A 21525-nucleotide genomic window follows, 5' to 3' on the forward strand; every position below is an offset into this window, starting at 1 on the left:
GACTTTCTAAGAGCAGTGCTTAGTTCACATAAAATTAGTGCAGCTTTAACAGCAAAAGCATTCATGAAGAAACACAGGCACAACACAGTTCATATTTTGCAATAAAATACGTTAACAGTGCCTGTTTGGCTTCTTTTTCCTGTGACCCTTTATGCCAGTGAGTAATTCACTTGAGCAATATAAAGATATCAGTATAAAATGCAAGCACAGTGATACTCATAGTCACAGATAAAAGCAAGAGATGCAGTATGCTAGCAGGGTACTAATTCATTCAGTTCTGCTGTCTCAGATAATCCCAAGCCAATTCCAAACCTGCTTCCCTTTTAGCTTTTATGTGTGCTACCTTTTCTGATGTTATTACAGTTTAAAAGAATTAAGTGTTTAGGTTATCATGGTTTGGATAAATGCCTAGTTATGTATTATTGATTAATGATGTATTAATCAATTTTATTATAGGCACAGTCCTCCACTTGGCTGACTGACACTAGCAGCTATAAATGATTAAATTCTGCTTGCATTTTCAGTGGCAAGAAAGAGATTCTGTCAATAGGAATGAAGATACTTTATGTCCCTAGACAAGGGAAAATAAGGTTATTATTCAGTTTATGAAAATATAAAATGTATTAAAGATTTAAGTCATGACTCACTTGTGTGCTTTGCAACACTGAGTTATGGCACATAGAGTCACTTGGCAAGAACAGGTGGAGGTAGAAGGGCAGTTAAAAGATAAAAAGGCTGTTAGAGTAAGAAAGTCCAAGTAAAAAAATAGGTTAGTCATCTCTGGTTTGCTGTTTCACCACATAATAATTGTTATAGTCAACCTACTCTTGCTCAATCTATGCTTTTAATTTCATTTGCATTTTGAAAAATCTCAAATTAAATTCTTTAACTCATTTCCCACGGACCTAAATATTTATGTAATATTTACAACTGATCTCACTATAACCTATTATGTTAGAAACAAGCACCATTAAGAAAATCTCTGTGTATATGAAGCTTTCTATATATGGGGTTTAGAAACTTTACTAGGGGAAGAACATTAATTTGATTGTTTTTCAGGACAGGTGTTGATTTTATGCTGCATTTTTATGCAGCTAAACCTTTCAGAACCTATTTTTGTTTAGGCATTTTTAGCAATGGCATACCATTCTGTTAACATTCTGTATCTCCTGTACTATAAATTAGTGCTAAAACAAATTGTGTTAGCTTCAGGCTTCTTCAGAGCACCACTATAGCTACGTAATAAGTCTTGATAAAGGCTTGAAGGAATGAATGATTGAAAATTATACGAGATTTAATTTCGGCAGCTGTTTCCTGAACCGTGTGATACTGGTCAGCTCCCAACACCACCGAACAGCTCTCATCCCGAGACAAGTGCCATCTATCGATAAAAGATGTATTTGAGTTGAGGGAGCCCCAAGTGACCAAAAATGGAACCAGCCTGCCACCTGCTGCTGAGAGGAATTATTCCAAGATTTGCTAGGATTTGTACACACCCAACAAAAAGCATACTCCTGTGTGAGCTGGGTTTGACAAAAGCCTTGCCCATTCTGCAAGAGTGTGCTTTCTCCATGGCTACTTCCAAAGTGTGGGGCAAGATTAAAATAATGGGATGTCCTGTGCATTTGGAAATAAGCCCCATAACCGCAGCAGCTGCCTTGTCTTCTCTCTCTGGCACTGGGGAGGCCACAGCTCCTGTGCTGCGCCCAGTTCTGGGATCTCAATTCAAGAACGATGCTGAGGTGCTAGAACAGGTCCAGAGAAGGGCAACGAAGCTGGGGAAGGCTCTGGAGCACAAGTCCTGTCAGGAGCAGCTGAGAGATCTGGGGGTGTTGAGCCTGGAGAAAAGGAGGCTCAGGGGGGACCTGATTGCTCCCTACAATTGCCTGCAAGGAGGCTGTGGCCTCCTAAATAGGGGTCAGCCTCCTCTCCCGAGTTTCAGGTTGGACATAAGGAAGAATTTCTTCACCAAAAGGGTGTCTAAACATTGGAATGGGCTGCCCAGAGAGGTGGTGCAGTCACTGTCCCTGGAAGTGTTTAAGGAAAGGCTGAACTTGGCACTCTGGTATAAGCTGACAAGGTGGTGTTTGGTCAAAGGTTGGACTCGATGATCTCAAAGGTCTTTTCCAACCTAACTGACTCTGTGATTCCAGCACTTCAGACTCTTGCTGCAGCTAACTCAGGCACTCGATGGCCTCGTTCAAGTTTCTGCTCCTGGAAAGGGGCTCCAAGCAGGAAACTCCACTCCTGGGGCGAGCAGGTGTCCAGTGTTTGCAATAGCACAGAGGGGCTGGCAAGGTCCCACACATAAACATCACCAACAACTACAGAAGTACCCTAATCCCGAAGCAAAACCACACTACTAGTTTGATGCCCCCTAGTTTTGGCAACACAGGTTGATTTTTGAGACTTTCAGCAGCGAGACGTAGGTCCTTTATCTCTTCTGAGGGGCGGGATATTTAGCAACCAGCACTTCGATCACAAGCGCCGGAGTAAATCTCGATTTCGCGAAATGCACTTCGCTTCCCAGAGGTCTCTGTAAGTAACGCGCCCTTGGAGTCACCGCGGATGGGGGCGAAACCCATCATGACAGCAAACAACGCGGTGCAGCCCTCAGCGCACCCGCGCCAGGCGGGCAGCCGGCTCTGAGGGACGGATGCCCTCTGAGGGCAGAGGGACAGAGCTGAGGGGTGGCGGGGAGCACAGGCGGGGTGCGGGATGAACCGGGTGACCCCAAGAGGTTGCGGGACGCCCACAGCAGAAACCGCGACCCCGGACCGCGCCCATCACGGCAGCCCCAGCGCTCCGCCCGCCGCCGGGGCGGGACCGGCCCGCGCATGCGCCGCGCCCGCGCCGCGCTCGGGCCGCGCCGGGCTCCCCCAGCCGCCCCCCGGCACCTCGGGCAGGCTCCCGAATTCCCGGGGCGCATTGATCCTGTGCCCAAATGTGCCCTTGTTTTCCTCTGGGACTGTGACGGAGGTCGGGAATTGAGCCCCGAGGTAGGGCCGGGTGGGGGGAGCCTCCGGCAGGGCCTGCGGGGAAGGGTGCTCGGTCGGGGGCAGAGCGCGGTGGCTCCGCAGCCCCGGCCTGTGCGGCGTCGCTGCCCCCAGGAGTGACACTCAATGGTACCGGGAAAGCCGCTGGTGAGGCCGAAAATGCTGTAATTGAGGGTAGGACGAGTAAATTACACACTTCTGTACAGCACACTTCTAATGAGCTGGCTAAGGATTTGTTTTCCCCCTTTCTTTTTCAGGGTGTAAAGATTGGAATACCGGTCATTTGTAGAACATGGAAATACAAATCCTTAGTTGGGAGGGAGGAAACAAACTATCTTCCTCCTTTTACCACTGAATAAATAAAACGTACTGCAGTTATAGTGCTAGTTTAAAATTATTAAAATAGTATTCCTGGCTAATAGGAATATTCCTACTGTTATTTTTCAAGTTACATTTCATGTTCCTGTTCTGTATCTTGTAATTTTTCCACAAGTGGTATGGCCAGACGTTTTTTTTTTTTTGTTTTTTTTTTTCTTTTTTTAATAGCTATTTTTCTAAATAACACTTACTAAATCCAGCTTTTAAAAATTTGACAATCTGAAAATTCTCAAAAAAAATCTGAACATTTTCAAAAGTAGTTGACTGTCTATCACATCTGAAGTCTGCTTTTAAACATGGCTGTAATGTAAAAAATGGGCATTCTGATCAGTGGACCCTTAAATACACCAAACATGAATATCCCAGTCATTTTCTTAAGGATAGTGCAGCACTGGAATGTGTTGCAAGTAATATTTTTTTTCTTTTTTCTCTGGTTTTAAAATAATATTTGGCCTATCTCAGAAAGCACTAATTCAGTCATTTGCTGGTTTGTATTTTGCTGTCTGATCTTGGCCCTGATCCTACAAAGCACTAAAACCAGACATAATTTGAAACACAAATAGGCCTTCTGGAGATACAGATTTAAATGTGTGCACTCTCTATAAATTGTGGCCTTTGTTTATATCTGTAAGTGCTTTGCTCCTGATGTGTACTTTGGTTCTGCAAGGAAAAGAAGAATTTAACTATAAAGCTTCTCAATGCATCATTCACCACTCTTTAGTCAAAATAATTTTTTTTTTGAAGTTTTGCTGCTGTCACTGGACAAGATAAAAGTTAAGATTGTTCTTAGTCCTTGGAGTTAGGAAACAGAATTTCTCATGTTTGCAAGCCTGGAAAGAGAATTGATAGTTAGAGGGCTGAGCTGAATTGAAATGTCATTTACAGTTGTTCTGATACACAGAGCACTCACTGGAATTTACCTTTGTCTCCACTACAGGGATGAGACATTTGTTTGGTTTTAGTGCTGGAAGAACAAGCTCAAGGCTGTGGCTGTTACAGCAGCTGGTAACAACATGAGCATTTAATTCCTATCTGCAACTTAAGAAGAAACCTACACACCCAGCCTTAGCCTTCCCTGTGCCACTGAGGCCAGCTCTGGCTTGTCCTTGCTTTGACTACCTTGACTGGTGAGTAAGAAACCTAATAATTTTACTTATGTGGGCAATAGTTCTACTTGAGTAGGGTTTTTGTAGTCAGAATTTTGTCAGACTTGTAACTGTACTTTTTAATGTTGGTTTTGAAGTACAGGGCATGGCATAAAATATTTAAGTTGTTCTCCAGTTTTTTAAAAAACTTTTTGGAATTTAGCATAATATACTATGTGGATAATTTTAAAAAATCCCTCTAATTTTGTCTGTAAAGTTGGCATCTTTAGATCTTGTTTAGAATAAATTACATTTGTAATTGTTTATGTAAGTATGTGACAAAAAACATCTTGGAAGATTTAATATTCTGTAGGGTTTATTAATACTGTAGAGACATAGGCAGTAAATTTATATCAGTGTGCAAAATTGCTTGACCTTAAAGCAAAAGGAATGTATGTTTGTAAGTCTTCAGAGGAATTCATTGTTTCTTCAGGAGGAATCAGCCATGGCTGATGACTCTCAGAGAAACTTTCGCTCAGTGTATTATGAAAAAGTGGGGTTTCGTGGAGTTGAAGAGAAGAAGTCGCTGGAAATTCTGCTGAAGGATGATCGTTTGGGCAAGTTGCTCTATTTCTTGGTGATTAGGGGCTGGGGAGGGAGTAATAGATAATGCTTACCTGCTGTGCTTAATACTTTTTTCAGTTTTGCATCTTTCACCAATAATTCCTCAGTCAGTGCTAGCTGACCTTCGATTTTCAAAGACCTGAAAATCTGATTTTTAAAACTATTAAAGATTTGTCACCTTGCTTGTTTCTTCTTTTTTTCCTTCTTTCATTCTCTGTGCCCAAGAAACTTAAAGATTTTTAGAGAAAGCAATTTTAATCTGAGAATGCATCATCTCATGCTGTCAATTCCATCTAACTTCAAAACAATGAAGATGTTATTGCTTTTGGTCCCTGAGGAGTGCCACATCTCTGGCAGAACAGAAAGATAAATGTTGTCCCTTTAAAAAAGGCCTTAGTTATTTTGACAGTGACATGCTTTACAAAATGCCTATAAAAATGGTCCAGTCTCCTCCTTATGAAACCTGGAGTAGTTTTACTGTAAGTCAGGCCAATGTGAAAGCAGTGAAAGCATTTGTTGATAATATGTGGTGAAATAGAGAATTTCAATCTGCAACTAAAGTTTGTCATACTTACCTGGGTCAGAGATGCAAGCCTGTTTGTAACTGTGTTTAAATTTGTCCTGAATTTTTTTTCTTTGCATTTCTTTACAGATATTGAGAAGCTTTGCACATTTAGTCAAAGGTTTCCTCTTCCATCCATGTATCGTATACTGGTGTGGAAAGTGCTTCTAGGTATGGATAGAATATAGAATGTATATTCTATATGTATCTGTATAACACAGAATATAGAATGTTATGTATCTGTATAACATGGAATATAGAATGCAGGAAGGTGCAATTTTTTCTTTTTTAAATTTTTTTTTGTCTTTGATGAAGTAATGACAAGATTATTCTGTATTACCTTGCCTACTGATGCATATTTAACCTCCTTTTGTATCCACCTTGGATGCCCAATGGCAATTATAAAACAAGTTTTTGAGAACTTTGCTGAAATGTGCCTAGCAGAGTGTGTTTCTGTATTTAACTTTGTAACACTATCCAAGTACATTTATGAAATGAATTTGAAATGTGGATTATAAGAAGTTATCTATATCTGATAAGATATTCAGTTGTGCTCCTGAAATAACAGACAATGAAGTTGAAGTAAAGTTTTGATTAATTTTAGACTGAGTGAAGCATGGAATACATGTTTATTCTAAAGAGAAGCTTCGTGTTCTGCAGAATATCAGTTTCTTATGGTTTTGCTGCTGGCTTTGAATTGTATTTGCCGTTGAAGAAGATACAAGGCTGAAGACAAGTAAATAGTATCCCCAGAAACTGTAAAAACCACAAATAGATTATATTTTCCTAGAAGTGCACTAGTCAGATAATTCAAAAGTACTAATGGCTTTGCACTAACTGGTCAAGTACATTAGTTGACTAGATGCAAAGTCATGTCCACTTGGAGACAGGAGGGGTTTAAAAAAATCTTAATTTTCTAATTCATTTTTTTCTCCTTCCAGTTTTTTACATTTTGAAAGTTTTGGCTTCATATTCCTGATTATGTGGAATATAATTTTTATTCCTGTTTTTTTTTGGCAAAGGTAGTAAATAAACACTGCACAGAAGGGGCAAGATCTAATTACAAAGCTTGAAGTTCTTGGTGTTGAACTTACAGAGTAGTCCTACTTGATAAAAGGCTCTGCCATTAACAATATTATTGTATTCTGGGCAGTAGTCAGCATCCTTTAAAATATTAGTAGTGGGAAGTAGAGCATAGGAGTTTTGGACAAGCAACTCAGTACAGAATCCTTCAGCCAACATTATAATAGCAAAATACATCTCTTTGCAAAATTGTGGCTCACTGCAGAGCCAGGTCTTGGGCTGCTTTAGATAAAGGATCTGTGAATCATATGATAACACAAAACACCTTATGAATCAGCTGCATGGAAAGTTATACTGGTTCTAAAAAGTATGTTGTATTTTAAACCCAGAGTGATTCATTTCACAGCATGAAGTTGTTTCAGGGGAGGTTTGGGTTGGATATCAGAATAAGATTCTTCACCCAGAGGGCGGTTTGGCACTGGAACAGTTTCCCAGGGAAGTGGTCACAGCACCAAGCCTAACAGAGTTCAAGAAGTGAGCTCTGCTCTCAGGCGCAGTGTGATTTTTTTGAGTAGTCTTGTGAAAGGCCAGGAGGGGGACTCAGTGGTCCTCGTGGGTCCCTTCAAACTTGCGATATTCTGATTTCAAGTATTCCTACTGTTATTCTGTAACATGCCTTCGGTGAACAGTGGTTCAGGGACTTTCCTTACACTGCATTTCAGTGTTAGCAGTTGTTAGAAAAGCTGTTATTGAAAAGGACAGTTCAAAATATCTCCCCCTAAATGGCTGGAACCACAGCTCAGTCCATTTCTGGTGGGGGGTGTTATGTGACCTCTAAATAATGTTAATAATTTAAGAAAAGGGAGTGTGTCCTATCAACAAAACCCTCTCAGACATGTGCCAAGGCTTGCTGATGTCCCAGGTGACATGGTGTGTCAGAAATGCCTCTGTTACCTACCTGTTTGAGAATGACTCATGATGGTTTCCAGGCACCTCTCTGTTGTTTCAGCTTTGTTTTGCCTGCCTAAGGTTGTCCTCTGTGTTTGAGGAGAGCAGTTGGCAGTATGTACACACAGTTATGATGTTGACTCTCTTTTGGCGTATTGTGAAAAATGTCTTGCTTTCTTCCAGCTTTTGAAATGCAGACAGGTTTGCAGCTGGAAAAGAAAAGATAATTTTCTATCTGATGTGCTTGTTCCTCAACCCAGCCATTTCATGGTGTAACACTTGGCAGGAATATTTTTTTCTTTAAATGAGAGGTAAAAGGAGCAGGTACCTTGTTTCAGAACTGACTTTTGAAGAATACTTTGTTCTCACGGGTTTCTACACTGGGAAAAATTCTGCTCCACTAGTGATAGGGAAATGGCATTTTTTGCCTAGGTGTATATATGTTTTTATTTCTGTTGAAGTCTGTGACAGTTTTGTTGTGAAAATCAGTGCATGGCAAGACTCTCAGGTAGGGGAAAGTACTGAATTTGAAATGGTAAGTATCTCTGCTGGAGATGCTGTGTAATTTTCTTTGCCTTTCTACTTAGATATTTTTTAAATTTTTTTTTCTCCCAGAAAACTAGAAAAGATATTTGTGTTCTGCTAAGAAAATAACAAATGTTACTTTACAAGTGATGATGTGGCATTTTAAGTTCTAATCTTTAATTGATTCAACTGATTGATTGTGGTTTTTGAATGTCATTTTAGGGAGAATTAATTTCTGGTACAGTGAGTAAAGACTTTTCTGGCAGTAATTATTACTGCAGTGAACAGTATCTTTGCATTAGTTAGTTGCATGTATATATTCTCTGTCATCTCAGACAAAGTGTAGAATTTGAGAAAATGAACAGCTAATGTATATAAAAAACATTCTACAGTGACTTTGTTTTCAAAATAAATGGAAGCTGGGCACAAATATGCAACTAATACTGTACTGAAAACTAGACATATAAAAAGTAGGATTCCTCCTTACAATTGCTTATATTTTTTTCTTTTAATTTTTAAAATTTAATTTAATTTATTTTTGTTTAGGAATCATTCCTCCTCACCACGAATCTCATGCTTTGGTGATGAAGTACCGGAAGGAGCAGTACTGGGACATTCACCACGCTCTCCATGTGATTCGCTTTATTAATGATTCTACCCCACAGGTGGATGTTTTCCTCCGCATACATCAGCTGGAATCAGGAAAACTGCCTCGAAACGTTGCTTTTCCATTGGTCAGTGGTGATTTTAACAGTCTGTTAAATACAGTACTTTATTGAACTTGAAACTGTAAACCAGTGAGAAACTGAACTGCAGGTCACCCCACAAGTGCTTGTAGATAGAGCAGGTAAGGTGAATGGAAAGCAGAGAAGTACTAGTATAAAATAAAGAATTTTAGTCAAAGTGCTTTTCTCTTTTCCTTCCCCTAAGTACTTATGTAAGATTTTATGCCTTAAAATCTCTTTTGTCCTTTTTTTCCTGCTAGGTTTCAAGCCTCTTGTACTCCGGGGCAATTCAGTTTTTTTATAGCACTGACATGAAATGACATCATCTCATTGTAGCTCATAGGTTCTTACATTCCTGAAACAAGGGTAATTCAGAGCCTGTACAAGCAGTGATTTAATGCAAGTTGCAGCAAATACTTAAATTATTTGTTTTTAAATCTAGACTTCAGTGTACTGTCCTCCTTTTTTTCTTAGTCTGAACTGACCTGGGCTTCTGTCAGGTAGTGCACATACTCTGCTGTTCACAGTATACACCCATATGGTTAAACAAGGCTGTGTTGTGATGGTGAATTAGTAGTGTAATGATAAAAACAATGAGTGGTTCTTTCTTTTCTCCATGAAATAGGAGATGAGGAAAGGAGCCACAGAGCTTTCTAAGTGGATTCGTCCTGTAGTTAATTTATCCGTATTCACTCTAGCCCAGCTTAATTTGTAATTTTCATCTGTAATCGCAAATTTTGACATAAGTACTTAAAGAAAAGTTCAAAATTAAAAAAAGGTTAGACTTGATATGGAAAATTCAGTAATATTTAGAATTGGAGGATTGCCTGCAGCATTCTCTTCAGAGGAGAGAATGTTTTCATACACTTACCATTTCCTAGGAATGTGGCCATCCTACCCTGCAAATTTCCAGTAGAGAAATTTCCTTGATTTTGGTATGTGATTTTTTCAGTGGGCTGAAAATTCCTCCCTTCTAGAGCAGTATTGCCTTCTGAGCAAGTGTTTTGTCAGTGCATCCCAGAGCTGCTCTCAGGACTGGGGTGAGGTTTCATAGCGATGGTGTTTAACAGAGCCTCAGTCATTTCTCCTGTAACTCAGGTTTGTTTTGCTGCTGCGGAAAGCATTTGTTCTCTTTTCAGTGCAGTCACTGTCCCCTTAAACTTATGAGAGGTTGCTCTTGATGGTGGTGCAGGTGTTTTATTGTAGAGGCAGAGGGAGGTAGAGATGTCAGATTGATCTAAATATTTTGAAATGTTTGAGTTACAAGTGGAAGTCTGCTGAGTGTTTTGTGCATCTGAATGCAGAGAGTTCAAATAAGGATATGTGTGTATGGGAGCAGTCTGTGTGGCAGAGACACAAACCCAGTAGTATTTAGGACTCTCTATGCACTGAAGTGTATTTTGGTTTTAAAAGCAAGACAAGTCCTACTTGCTCTGTTTTAATAGAATCTGTCATCATCATGCAGCTGCTGCCCAATGTCTTGTTTAGGAACGTCAAAACAGCTTTTTGTGTATGTTGATTCCTGTTTTTTTCCCTGAATAGCAGAGAAAAGGAATATAAGAATACTTTAAATCAGAATAGTCCAATACTTTGTAGATCAATTTTTTTGCTTTGTTTTTCAGGAACCTGAAGATGAAGTGTTTCTTGCTATTGCTAAAGCAATGGAGGAAATGGTAGAGGATCCTATAGAATGCTATTGGCTTGTCAGTTGTTTTGTGAATCAGCTGAACAGCAAGCACAAAGATTCATTACAACAGCTGGTAAGGAAAAAGGATTTTTTTTTGCAAGGAGAAGCAGTCATAGAAAGCATTAACAGAGGGAGACAACTGGAGAATCAGAAGTGACACCCTTGGGTTCTGTTCCACCAGCTACTTTGAAAATAGGGGAGGAGTGCTTTTTGCATTGTGACTGTGCTGCCCTGTTTAATGTAACATTAGAAATAGTTTTTGTTTGGTATGTGGTAATTTTCAATTAACTTTTTTCTCTAAAGTTTACATTGTATCCAGTTGAATTACATGTCTCACAAATTGGTCACTTGAAATTTTTCTTTAAACAATTAAAATGTCAAAAGTGAAGAACATCTTGATGTACATCTGCTGCTTTTTGGACTGCATCTCTGGCATTCACATGCTGCTCATTGGATGATAGACAAAGCTCAGTTTTGCTTTATAAATGGAGCAGATACTCCATCTTCAGAAAAACAGTATGTTGCAGATCAAGTTATAATAAGAAGTGGAGTAGATTTTTTGTAGCACTGACAATTTAAACACTATCACAGAATATTAATTTTGAATTGCTGTCTTCCTGATTTATAAAAGAAAATTTTGATTTTAATGTGTACTTACCAAAATTATGATAGTTCTTGTAATTCATCAAAAAGCCATAACAGATAAGGAATTTTTAGTGAACAATGTCCTAAAAAGTAAAAATATCGAGTACATGTGCACCAGCAATTGCTGAATAGAAATTTGCTGAGGAAAATTATGCCTGCCCTTGTTAGTTCTTCTGGAACTAAGAAATAATTTTTAAATCTACCTCTTGTATCTGTGGGTGGTACATTGAACTATACCAGTTCAAAGGAGAAAGAAATACTTTCAAAGTGTGTGTTTGTACGATGTGACGTGAAGAGTGCCAAGTGTCTCCCTCCCTATTTTTTTTTTTTTTGTAACACAATCAATGTGCCAAGACTCAGTAGGTGAGAATATTGGCAAAGGAAACATTTTCTGCCTTTGACAGTTGAAGTCCTTAGCAGTTTGCCTAACTATGACAAAGCATAAAGGTAGTCAAGAATTTATGAAAATGTGTATTATGTTACATTAAAATGTAAACAAGATGAGAAAATCATCCACATGTTTATGCCTTAAATACTTAGGGTTTTTAAACAATAAGTCAGTGTCCAGCCTTTAATGGGCTGCACAGGGATTTGCTCTCAGAATTGATTTTTTGGGTTTTGCTGTGTTGTGTGTAGATATTTTTGATGTGTGCTGAGGTGATTCGGTTTGAGGTGAATGAAACTCGATTTTACTTGTGAAGGTAGCAGTAATTAGTGCACGTTTAATCTTTGCATTGCTTGAAGCTCTGAAGCACATCCTTGCACCAGGGAATACTGCATATCTTGGAAGTTCTGCTAGTGGTCAGCAGTTTCAGGAAGCTGAGGTTGTTTCTTTGATTAAGTACATAATTAGTTAATTGCAAAAGTCGGTAACACCTGTATTTTGGAACAACTAAAACAATGAAGGTACATTATTTTAATATGTTACATTGCTCCATTACATTAATTGAATTGTTAAGACAGTGCTTGTCTTACAGTGTGCATTAACTATGAAGGTATTCTGATGTGAGTTACCTAAAATTTTCTCATCCTTTCTCAGCCAAAATTTCTGGAGCAGTATTTGAACATTGAAGATAACAGACTGCTGATGCATCTGAAGGCATGTTCTGCAATGAGCAAACTCCCCTATGATCTTTGGTTTAAAAAGTGTTTTGCAGGATGTTTACCTGAGTCCAGTTTACAGAGGCAAGTTCTTTTTCTTTTCTTTCTGTTTGTAACTGTATAGTCATTTCAGCTTTCTGTCACTATCAGGCAAAGAGCTTTCCATACTTTATCTGTAAGATTATGGTATTAGCTTTATTGCTAACTTGGAAATGATAAAATTGGATTTCATTCCCCTTGTTATTGATGCAAGATAATCCATCTCTGTGTGATTGTTTCACCTACTGAAAATAAAAAGAATGGAGCTAAGTATACCAGCTGATTCTGTTGGACACTTAGTACACTTAGTGCCTCTGAGGATGCAGAGCTCCAAACCCTCTGTCAGGGTTACAGAGCTGAGTGGTAGTCAGTTTTTGGGCTTTTGGACAAAAATCTCTGCTTAGGGAGTGATTGTAATATTGCATTAGTGTTACATGAAAAAGATTTTGGGAATGTGTATGGGTTTTGGCTGGGATAGAGTTAGATCTGGTCAGAGTACTGGTATAGGCCTGTGTTTTGGAACACAGGGATGTTTTAGTTCCTGCAGAGCAGTGCTTACACGGCATCGTTCTGCTCCTCACCAGCAAGGAGGCTGGGGGTGCACAAGAACATGGCTGGGAGGGGACACAGCCAGGGCAGCTGACTCCAGCTGACCCAAGGAATATCCCATTCCATGTGCAGTCATGCTCAGCAGTTCAGCTGAGGAGGAGCTTGGCAGGTGGGAGCATTTGCCTGGGGACTCACTGGCCGTCAGTCAGGGTGGTGGGCAGCTGTTCTCAGTTGTATCGCTTGTCCCAGGTTTTATTTTCCTCTCTTCCTTACAATTTTTTAAGAAATTATTACTTCTTTTTAATTATGAAACTTTTTTTCTCCACCCACAAATTTGTTTCTTGCTTCTTCCCTTCCAATTTTTCCTCCATCCTGCTGATGGAGGTAGTAAATGAATGATTGGCTGCTGCTCAGTTGCTGGCTGGGGTTAAACTATGACAAAAAGTTTATTTTAATAAGTACTAAGGCAAGTTGAATATTACAAAGTTAATGAAATTGTAGGATATATCAGGATTCTGCAGTTACAAATAGGTTGTTGAGCTTTTAAAAGGGAAAAATTCTTGTGTGTGACACTTCACTGAAGGGCTTTTGAAATGAAGCCTGTATGATTTCCCTAATTCTGCTGCCTGAGAACTCTTGGAAAGCAGGAAATTCAAGCTTAATGTAGAGAAGCATCTCTCTGCATTAACAAGAGTTGCTGATAGCTGAACAGGATGTGGCACAGAGAAAACAATGCTGTCATTTGCAGCTGTCTAAAAACTTTGAGAAGTAACAATGTTCAAGAGAAACTTTACTTCGAGGTAATCACAGGACTTCAGTAGCTAGAATAGGAACCTAGCATGGAAACAGTGCTTTGTAAATTGCTTTGTAGAAAATGCTTTTGTGGTGGTAAAGTTGGTAATAATCTGAATAGTGGATGCAATGTTTGTTTATCTGGTACTTCATGTTCTGTGGAGGAAAGTGGAAAATGGCTGTTCTTAAAAATGTTTTATTTACCCTTATAAGAATAAGAAGATTTTAGGGAACAAGCTGTAAGATTAGAAATCATGCTCCCTGCTCTTGTTGGACCATGGTCTTTGAGGTTCTGTAGGTTTTATTATTGTCAAGGATAATGTTTGAGGGAAAAAAACCATTTTGTGAAGGATTGAGGCCTTTAGGTGCAACATGGTTATTGTTACATGGCAAGTTCTTCTCATCAAGCACCTGTAAGGCACCAAAATAGTCTTGTCTGCCTAGTGCTTGTGTGATGTGGTGATTGAAAGCTTTTACTACTTCTGTGACTGCAGAAATTATGTAAGCATGCATAGTATAGGATGTTTGTTACAGTTTAGAGCTTAGAGCTCATGTGATTCAATTTTGCTATTGGATCTTATGGCTGTGGACAAGAGCTGAGGGAGGAATTTGTATCAGAGCAGATTTGCTCTCGGAAGATGGAGATTTTTTAAAAATTTCTGTTGAAAATTGAAAGTTCAGTGGAGCTATGTCATCCTGATGGTGTAAAAGGAGAAATTTAGATGAAGAATTTTGATTTTTGTATTTCATCTAGCAAGAATATTTGGCTTCAGTTGACTATAATATTGATTTAGTTTTATTTACATGAAATATTTTGTCTAATCAGTATGCATCTTTAACATTTCCATATGCTGTTTTACCTTACTGAAATGAGAATATTTTGATTACCTGAAATTTTTCAATACTGTTTTTTCCCCCTGGAAAAGGTCTAAATTCTGGCTTTTTCTATCACTCTGGAATAAAAACAAATTTCAGTGTTGGTATTTCTGACGCAGAACAATCCCTTTTCCCTACAGTTCTTGTGGGAACATGATGAAAGTGCACTTTTTCTTGGCAGTTTAGGTTTGTGAATTATTCAGTTGTAATCATAATGGCCTTATTCGCTGAGGAAATAACATACTTCATGGGTAGTGTGTGACAGATGAACTTAATTAATGCTTGGAGACTCAGTTTGGATTAGGATCTAGAAGCCCCAGTGCTTATCTGAAATGCATCCAGATGTCAGTGTTGAAACTGCTGAGGTTTGAAGGTCTCCAGTTCTCCCGTGAATTTTACTTTCTTGTGAAGTGAGAGATTATCTGAACACAGTCTTTTATGATTTATTTTCACTTATGATTTACCACTGCATTTCTTAGAGTGGCTGCTTGCTTTCTATGAACTGTAGTCTTCTCTGTCAAGCAGATAAATCTAAAATTCATTGGTTTTTGTGTTTGTTTGGTTTTCTCTAAGGTGTACAAAACTTGTATATGCTGTGCATACCTGGTAATGGTGGGATGAAGTTGCACAATACCAGTGCCTGACAGGCACTGCTACTCAGTATAAATACTGTTTTATACACACTTCAAGTTGCACCATAGGTAAAACTTACGTATCAGTTTAATGTAAGTGGGCTTGGAAAATACATATGGACAGGTTTCACCTGGAAACTTTTGCTTTGAGCTTATGCAGTGTCTAATACACTTGGCATATTATGTGATGAGCTTCTTAACAAACTTCTTAAAGGTGTCACATTGGTGAAAGGGAGGAACAAACCATTCCAAAGACTCTGTATCCCACCTGGAATATAGACAGGGTGTTTTCTGGAAAATGAACCAGCCTGTAGCAAAGGTTTGAGAGACACAGAAAGGTGTGTTTCTCTCTGAGACAGAGAACTGGATCACACCTTTGTTTTCATACTCATCATTGCCCTGTTTGTTTGTTTGATTTGTGCAGCAGCATATTTGCTCATCTGTTTGGTAAGCCCATGTGTGGAAAGCTTTCCAGTGGTGCTGTGAGGGCCCTCAGCTGGAGATGGCTGCTCTTAAACCTTGGGGTCCTGTTTGTGGCTTCATCTCAACAGGAAAAATGTCTCTTTGGCTCCCAGTTTAATCTGGCACTGTCAGCCCAGATGATTTAGCAGAAGCAGTGCAGCTTTGCAGTGTAATTGTGAATTAGCCAGGCGTTTTTTATGGCCTAATGATGCCGCCTACATGTCAGGCCCCTGCCTAATGTTGTTTGTACTCTGCACTGAAGGCTTGGCATTGGCTGGCTGCTGTTAGGTTATTAGTCTCTGGCAACTTGCTAGTGGCAAAGTATTTTGTCATTCTCCTGAAATCTTTTGGCTTTCAAACTGGCACTAACTCATGTGTTAATATAATTCTGTAGTTTTACACCTGTGATCTCCATGCCCTGCATAAATTACATTTAGTTGTAAAAATGTAAGTAATTAGTTAATAGAAACAACAGAAATATGGAAAATGTCTTAAATTTACTGTGGAGCAGGAGGACATAAGAATGTGCATGTGGGCTGCTACTACAGAGAAACTTTATTCAGTTTGCCTTTGTCTCACTGAACTGCTTCCCAGGTTTGCAAATGAATGGGCACAAGATCATGATAGATCAGGGTGAGATTTGTGTGAGCCTCATCAGGTCCCTCCATGCCCAGTTCCCTCTGGAAGGACACCCAGAAGTGCAGGCAGAGGAGAAAGCATTTGTTCTTTTTAGATGTCTCTTATCTGGATGGCTGGAGGAGCAGAACCAGGAAATAAAGTTGAGTATGTTTACCCTGCAGCGTAGGGAAAAACTGAGGTTAATGGTAATGTATCAGAAAAAGAGAGAGCAGCAGTGCTGTGATGCCTCCTGTGTATTACTGCACTGTGGTGCTGCAGGAACCTCAGAGAGCGCCTGGAGAATGGCATCCCTTCACACACAGGTGCACACAGAGTGTCCTATGTTGTCTATAGAAGAGGCTCAGTTAAAGTAAATGGTCTTATTTGCATAATCCTTGGCACGGTCTTTGCCTTTATAGCTTCCCATTTCTTTTTATTTTTCCTTGTGGTTGTCAGTACTGCTTTGCTGTTCAAGAAACACCTGCAAGAGTGTTCCTGTGGTAATTGAACAGTTGTATTTTACAGAGGATGATAGTCACACAAAACATAGTGAATTTTGTTCATAATATGTATTTCTTTTTCTGCATTCCTGTGTAGGGCTGTAGGTACAGTTTCATGATGTTTCTCTTATACTTTCCCCCTCTCCAGGAGTATCAAAGAACAGGTAAAAATTTGCAGTAAAGTTGATCTTAAATGATTGCTACTAAAAAAGTGAAAGCAGGACACCTGTGTATACACAGTGTATAAAGACTGCTGTATTAGAATAGGATAATCAGAAAATATATTTCCTTGAAACTGCTGTGATTTTTTTCCATTTTTGACAGTTTATGTTGTTGTTCCTGGCTCTGCTGGTACAGACAAGGTGCTGATGTTGATCACAGTGTTGCACAATCATTCCCAATTAAAGTTACTGGTGGAGTTTTACTGAGTGTAACAATAGCTGGAAATGTTAAGGAAAAAATACTGTGGCAGACACAGCTGGTTAGTGCTGACATCTCATTCATGCACTTTGCTGTGCACCATCTTCCAAAATTTGTGAAGACACTGGTGATTTAGATACTGCATCTGTTTTGCCATTGTTAAAACATTTGTTCTGGAATCAGACTAAATAATGCAGGAAAACAATAGAGTGTTTTCTGAGCATAGCATGTAACCTAATGTAATTATGGAGGCTGAAGTCAGAAGAATTGGAAGCAAAATAATGAAAGAAGACCGGGTATTTTATAATAGGATTAGTAAGTTTGTTTTCAAATTAACATGAGCTTTGATATGAACTTTAAAAATTATTTCCTGTTTTTGAGATCTGCTACTCTCTGTAATTGTCAGTTCTGATGCACATGGAACACATGGGGAAGTTTTTCTTGTGTTCTAAACAGATGTGTTTGGGAAGGAAAATGCTGTACAAGTAAACAGGAGTGGCCTGTACAGTGTGGAACAGAGCTGTTGTCTCAGTTTTCTCTTACCCTTGCTTAAAGCTTCCTAGACCTGACTTCAACAGCAAAGTAATATTTGCAGTGATCATTTGTCCTGGGATGCTTGACCCACAAATGAAGCAGTAAGATTTTGATCTTGTATTGTGTGTTGTTCCTGTCCCTGTGGGGATTATACTAATTGTTCAATCATAGCAAGACAGGGAATTAAAACTAAATTGCAAAGGGGAAAGAAATTGGCTGTGCCTTCCCGCCCCCCCCCCCCCCCCCCGCCCCCCCAATCTGTCCTTGTGGGTTTTTTGTTTCCTTCTGCTTTGAGAATAGTCCTGAGGATCTACACATTTGTTTTTCTCCTTTCTTTGTTATAAGTTATAATCTAGTCCTATGTTTGAGTTTGTGCCTGTTGCCTCAGATGATTGGAAAGTGCCTGGCTCCACCCTTTCTGTGCTCTCCCTTCAGGTTAACACTGATAAGATTCGCCAGATCCCTCTCTCCTACAAGCTGAGCAGTCCAAGCTCTCTCACCTTTCCTCTCCTTTCATCACCTTCATTGCTCTTGGCTGGGCTCTCCCCTCTTAATTCCTTGTGTAAAAGTGTGATCCTCCACTTCAGCTCAGCTGTCAGAGTTCATGTCATGCCTGTGTTGTGCTCTCCTGGTGCTCTGAGCTGAAGGGCAAATTCTTCTGAGAGAGTTCATACAAAAATGAGTTGTCCCTGGAAGGAGCACACCCTTAGATCCAAATCTGAAGATGGGCTGCAGAAGATGTTTTTCAGTCAGTGTTAGTATATTCAGAAATTATGGAGGACAGTGTGTGATCTTTGTTTCCCCATATTTTTATTTGGGAGGAGAAATACTTTGAACAAGTGCCCAGAAGGAGCAAGAACTGTAATCCTCAGAAACTCTTTCTGACACAGCTCTTAAAATTCAAGAACTAAAAATAATGTGAGCCCACAAAAGCTGCCATCTGACAGATGGTTTCACACTGTTTTGTGTAATCTTTTATCCCGAGTCTCTTGAGCTGGGCCTGAGAGAGACCTGCTGGATGAGGGGTGATTTCAAATTGTTGCAGGCTAATAGTAGGTTTTGGTAGTGATGATCCATTTTAATATTCATCCAAGTTCTGTTGCTGAAGCCTTTGGACACCTGCCCAAGGAGGTCCAGGTATGATTTCACACGAGAGGTAGGAGTGCCTAGATACTTCTGAGAGTGTCTGTGCACAGTGGGATGGATTAGAAGATTTAATAGTTGTTCCTTGTGCCTAATTTAAACATCATGGACTATATCCTGCTGATAAATCATATTTGTATCTCATACAGCAATGACCTGCTTGAGATGTAGTAGTTTGCTATTACACCTCTTTGAATTTTTAGCAACTTAGCTGATTGAAGAGTATCTTTATTAGGCATGCTAATGAATTTTTTTTTTTTTTGCTTTAGGAAAAATTCTCATCTTTACCACACACTCAGGTAGCTGTGTAGTCCAGTAGAGTAGTTGTTACAGTCCAGGCTATTAAGCCAAGTTTTGCTTTTTGTACTTGAGCTTGTAAACAATTCAATCTCTAAACAGCAACACACCATATCAGTACATTCCAATTACTGCTTGCCATCCCTCTGCTCTATACAGATTGAGGAGTTGATAAAATGTCTTCTATTTATCCTGACCCAAATAATTCAGTACATTGCTGTTGTTCAGAAAAATATTCTGGATAGAGATGGTTGTACAAAGGCTGTTCTAGCAGAGAAATAAGCAGATAAACACTGAAATAATGTTTAGTTATTCCTTTCACTTTCTTGTAGAGTTTGGGACAAAGTTATAAGTGGATCCTGCAAGATTCTTGTATTTGTTGCTGTGGAGATATTATTAACCTTTAAAATGAAGATAATAGCACTAAATTCTGCAGAAAAAATCACACAGTTTTTGGAAAATGTAAGTACTCTAATTATGCTTTGCATTACCTTTTATAGCTTATAACTGTTTCAGCCTGAATTGCTTGTCTGCTGCAGATGTACCAAAAGTTATTATTCCATTACTGAGAACAGTGTAGCAGTACTGAGGTGAAGGGAGAATGCTCAGCAATGAGAATAATAACTTCTTCTATCAGGAGTTAAGGCTTCCATAGAATTAAGTGATTTTTAGGCTTGGGGAATGTATTGTCTATGTTTGTACAGAATTAACAATTCTTGTGATACTAAAGGATTTTTCTGTGAAAGTAAGAGCAGGTCAGGTTCGGTTACTTTTTCTGGAGGCTTCTAGAAGGTCTGGTTTCTGGTACTTTTTTTTTGTGTCTTGCCTGAGTGCAAATCTGTAGTCTCAGTGTGTTTTCTGTTGATGTGAGGATGGGATCATGAACCTGACCCTGGACAGTAATGAGGTGTCTCAGCAGGGCTGTGGGGTCCCAGTGTAACCTAGGTGAGTTACATGAGACACAGTCTGTGGTCATGGATAGGCAGTGTGAGCCATGCCTGGTGTCAGGGATGTGTGAAGTGTGCCTGCCTGCTTGTCAGCATTTTGGAAATACAAGCTGTTTGTCCAAAACCTGGATGTAATATGGTGTGTGCAGGACAGAGGGATGGTAGGATGAGAGGACAGGGAGATGGGATTCTACTTTTGTTTTCTTTTTAATAAAGAGATAAAATCTGAACTGGAAGTTCAAAGTCTTTATTTAAACAAAGCAGTCTGAATGGAGTGCTCTGAGCAGACACCTTGCCCTGATCTTTTGCAGATTCCTCAGGACAACACGGACGCCATTGTCAGCAAAGCTGTGGATCTGTGGCGCACGCACTGCGGGACTCCGGCACACTCAGCCTGAGAACTCTCCTGGCTTGCGACAGCTTGGGAAAAACTTGACTTTCCAAAAGACATTTTACCACCCTTCCCCCATCCTAGTGTGATGTTCTTCATTAACCCTTTTGTGTAAAGATGCTGTTAAAGCACGGTGACCTATATGTAAATATTTTTCAATAAATACAGATGGAATGAAGATACTTCATGATGGGGTGATGACATCTGAAGTTATGTGTTCATCCAGATACAGTATTTTGGTTGCACAGTGTGCTCTCTTGCTTTTGCAGAAGTAAAACTAACTCTTGAAGCAAGGTAAATAGATTTACTTGTAATGTAAAAATGTTTCAGTATGCCATCTTATACTTGATATGACTAGGTACTACTTGGAGGTATTTGTACAGTGAATTTACTGAATGTCAGCCTGCTGGCTGGTGGGCAAGCATGCTTTTGCTAGGAATGTAATTGTACTCTTTTAACACTGTAAATTTTCCGATAAATGTAACTTCCCAAATCTGAGGTACAGGACATCACAATGACCAGGGGTGAAATCCTTTTCTGAAGTGTTTTAAAATACTTTTTATATGTCAGAACCTCTCTATGGCTGTATCTCCTTTGTTCTTCATGGAAGAGGTTCTAGAGAAGTGGATCTGTGCAGGTATGGAGAAAATCAGTGGGATGAGCCAATATAATTCAGAATTACAGCCCAGTAATAACCAATGCCTCTGCTGAGTGCTTGGCTCAAAGCTGTTGTAATTTGATTCTTCTTGGTTTAGATTTCAGAATTAACTCAATGCAGAAATGTAATTCATGGTGTGAGTAAAAGTGGAGTGATTAGCCATAGGTAGAGATTTACTGGAGAACTGATCTTTTTCTTGTAAAAGTGTAAAATTCTATTTCTACCTCTTGCATAGACTAGGGAACTGTACATAAGAATGTGTTATTTGACTCAAATTGGTGCTTAGTGTGCTGAGTTCCAAGGATGCTTGCTGCACTTGAGAGAGCGTGTTTAGCTTGCACTCGGTGTTGTACAGACTTGAAATGCTT

The 21525-nt window shown here is 39.4% G+C and overlaps 1 protein-coding gene across 2 annotated transcripts; it reads left to right on the top strand.

Annotated features, from left to right (window-relative positions):
• The first annotated feature begins 2851 nt into the window (after positions 1-2851).
• Positions 2852-20838, top strand: TBC1D7 (TBC1 domain family member 7). Of its 2 annotated transcripts, none has more exons than XM_058813280.1 (9): positions 2852-2999; positions 4312-4501; positions 4953-5076; positions 5736-5816; positions 8688-8875; positions 10489-10626; positions 12238-12383; positions 19494-19623; positions 20420-20838. In XM_058813280.1, the coding sequence occupies exons 3-9, from the start codon at positions 4965-4967 to the stop codon at positions 20504-20506; spliced, it is 882 nt and encodes a 293-aa protein (XP_058669263.1). In that variant the 5' UTR covers positions 2852-2999; positions 4312-4501; positions 4953-4964; the 3' UTR covers positions 20507-20838. The 2 variants fall into 2 exon arrangements, with proteins under 2 accessions (XP_058669263.1, XP_058669272.1); XM_058813289.1 differs by having other exon boundaries at positions 2901-3170.
• The last annotated feature ends 687 nt before the right edge of the window (positions 20839-21525 follow it).

The sequence above is a fragment of the Ammospiza caudacuta genome, chromosome 1, assembly GCF_027887145.1.
Source record: "Ammospiza caudacuta isolate bAmmCau1 chromosome 1, bAmmCau1.pri, whole genome shotgun sequence".
NCBI classification, from domain to species: domain Eukaryota; kingdom Metazoa; phylum Chordata; class Aves; order Passeriformes; family Passerellidae; genus Ammospiza; species Ammospiza caudacuta.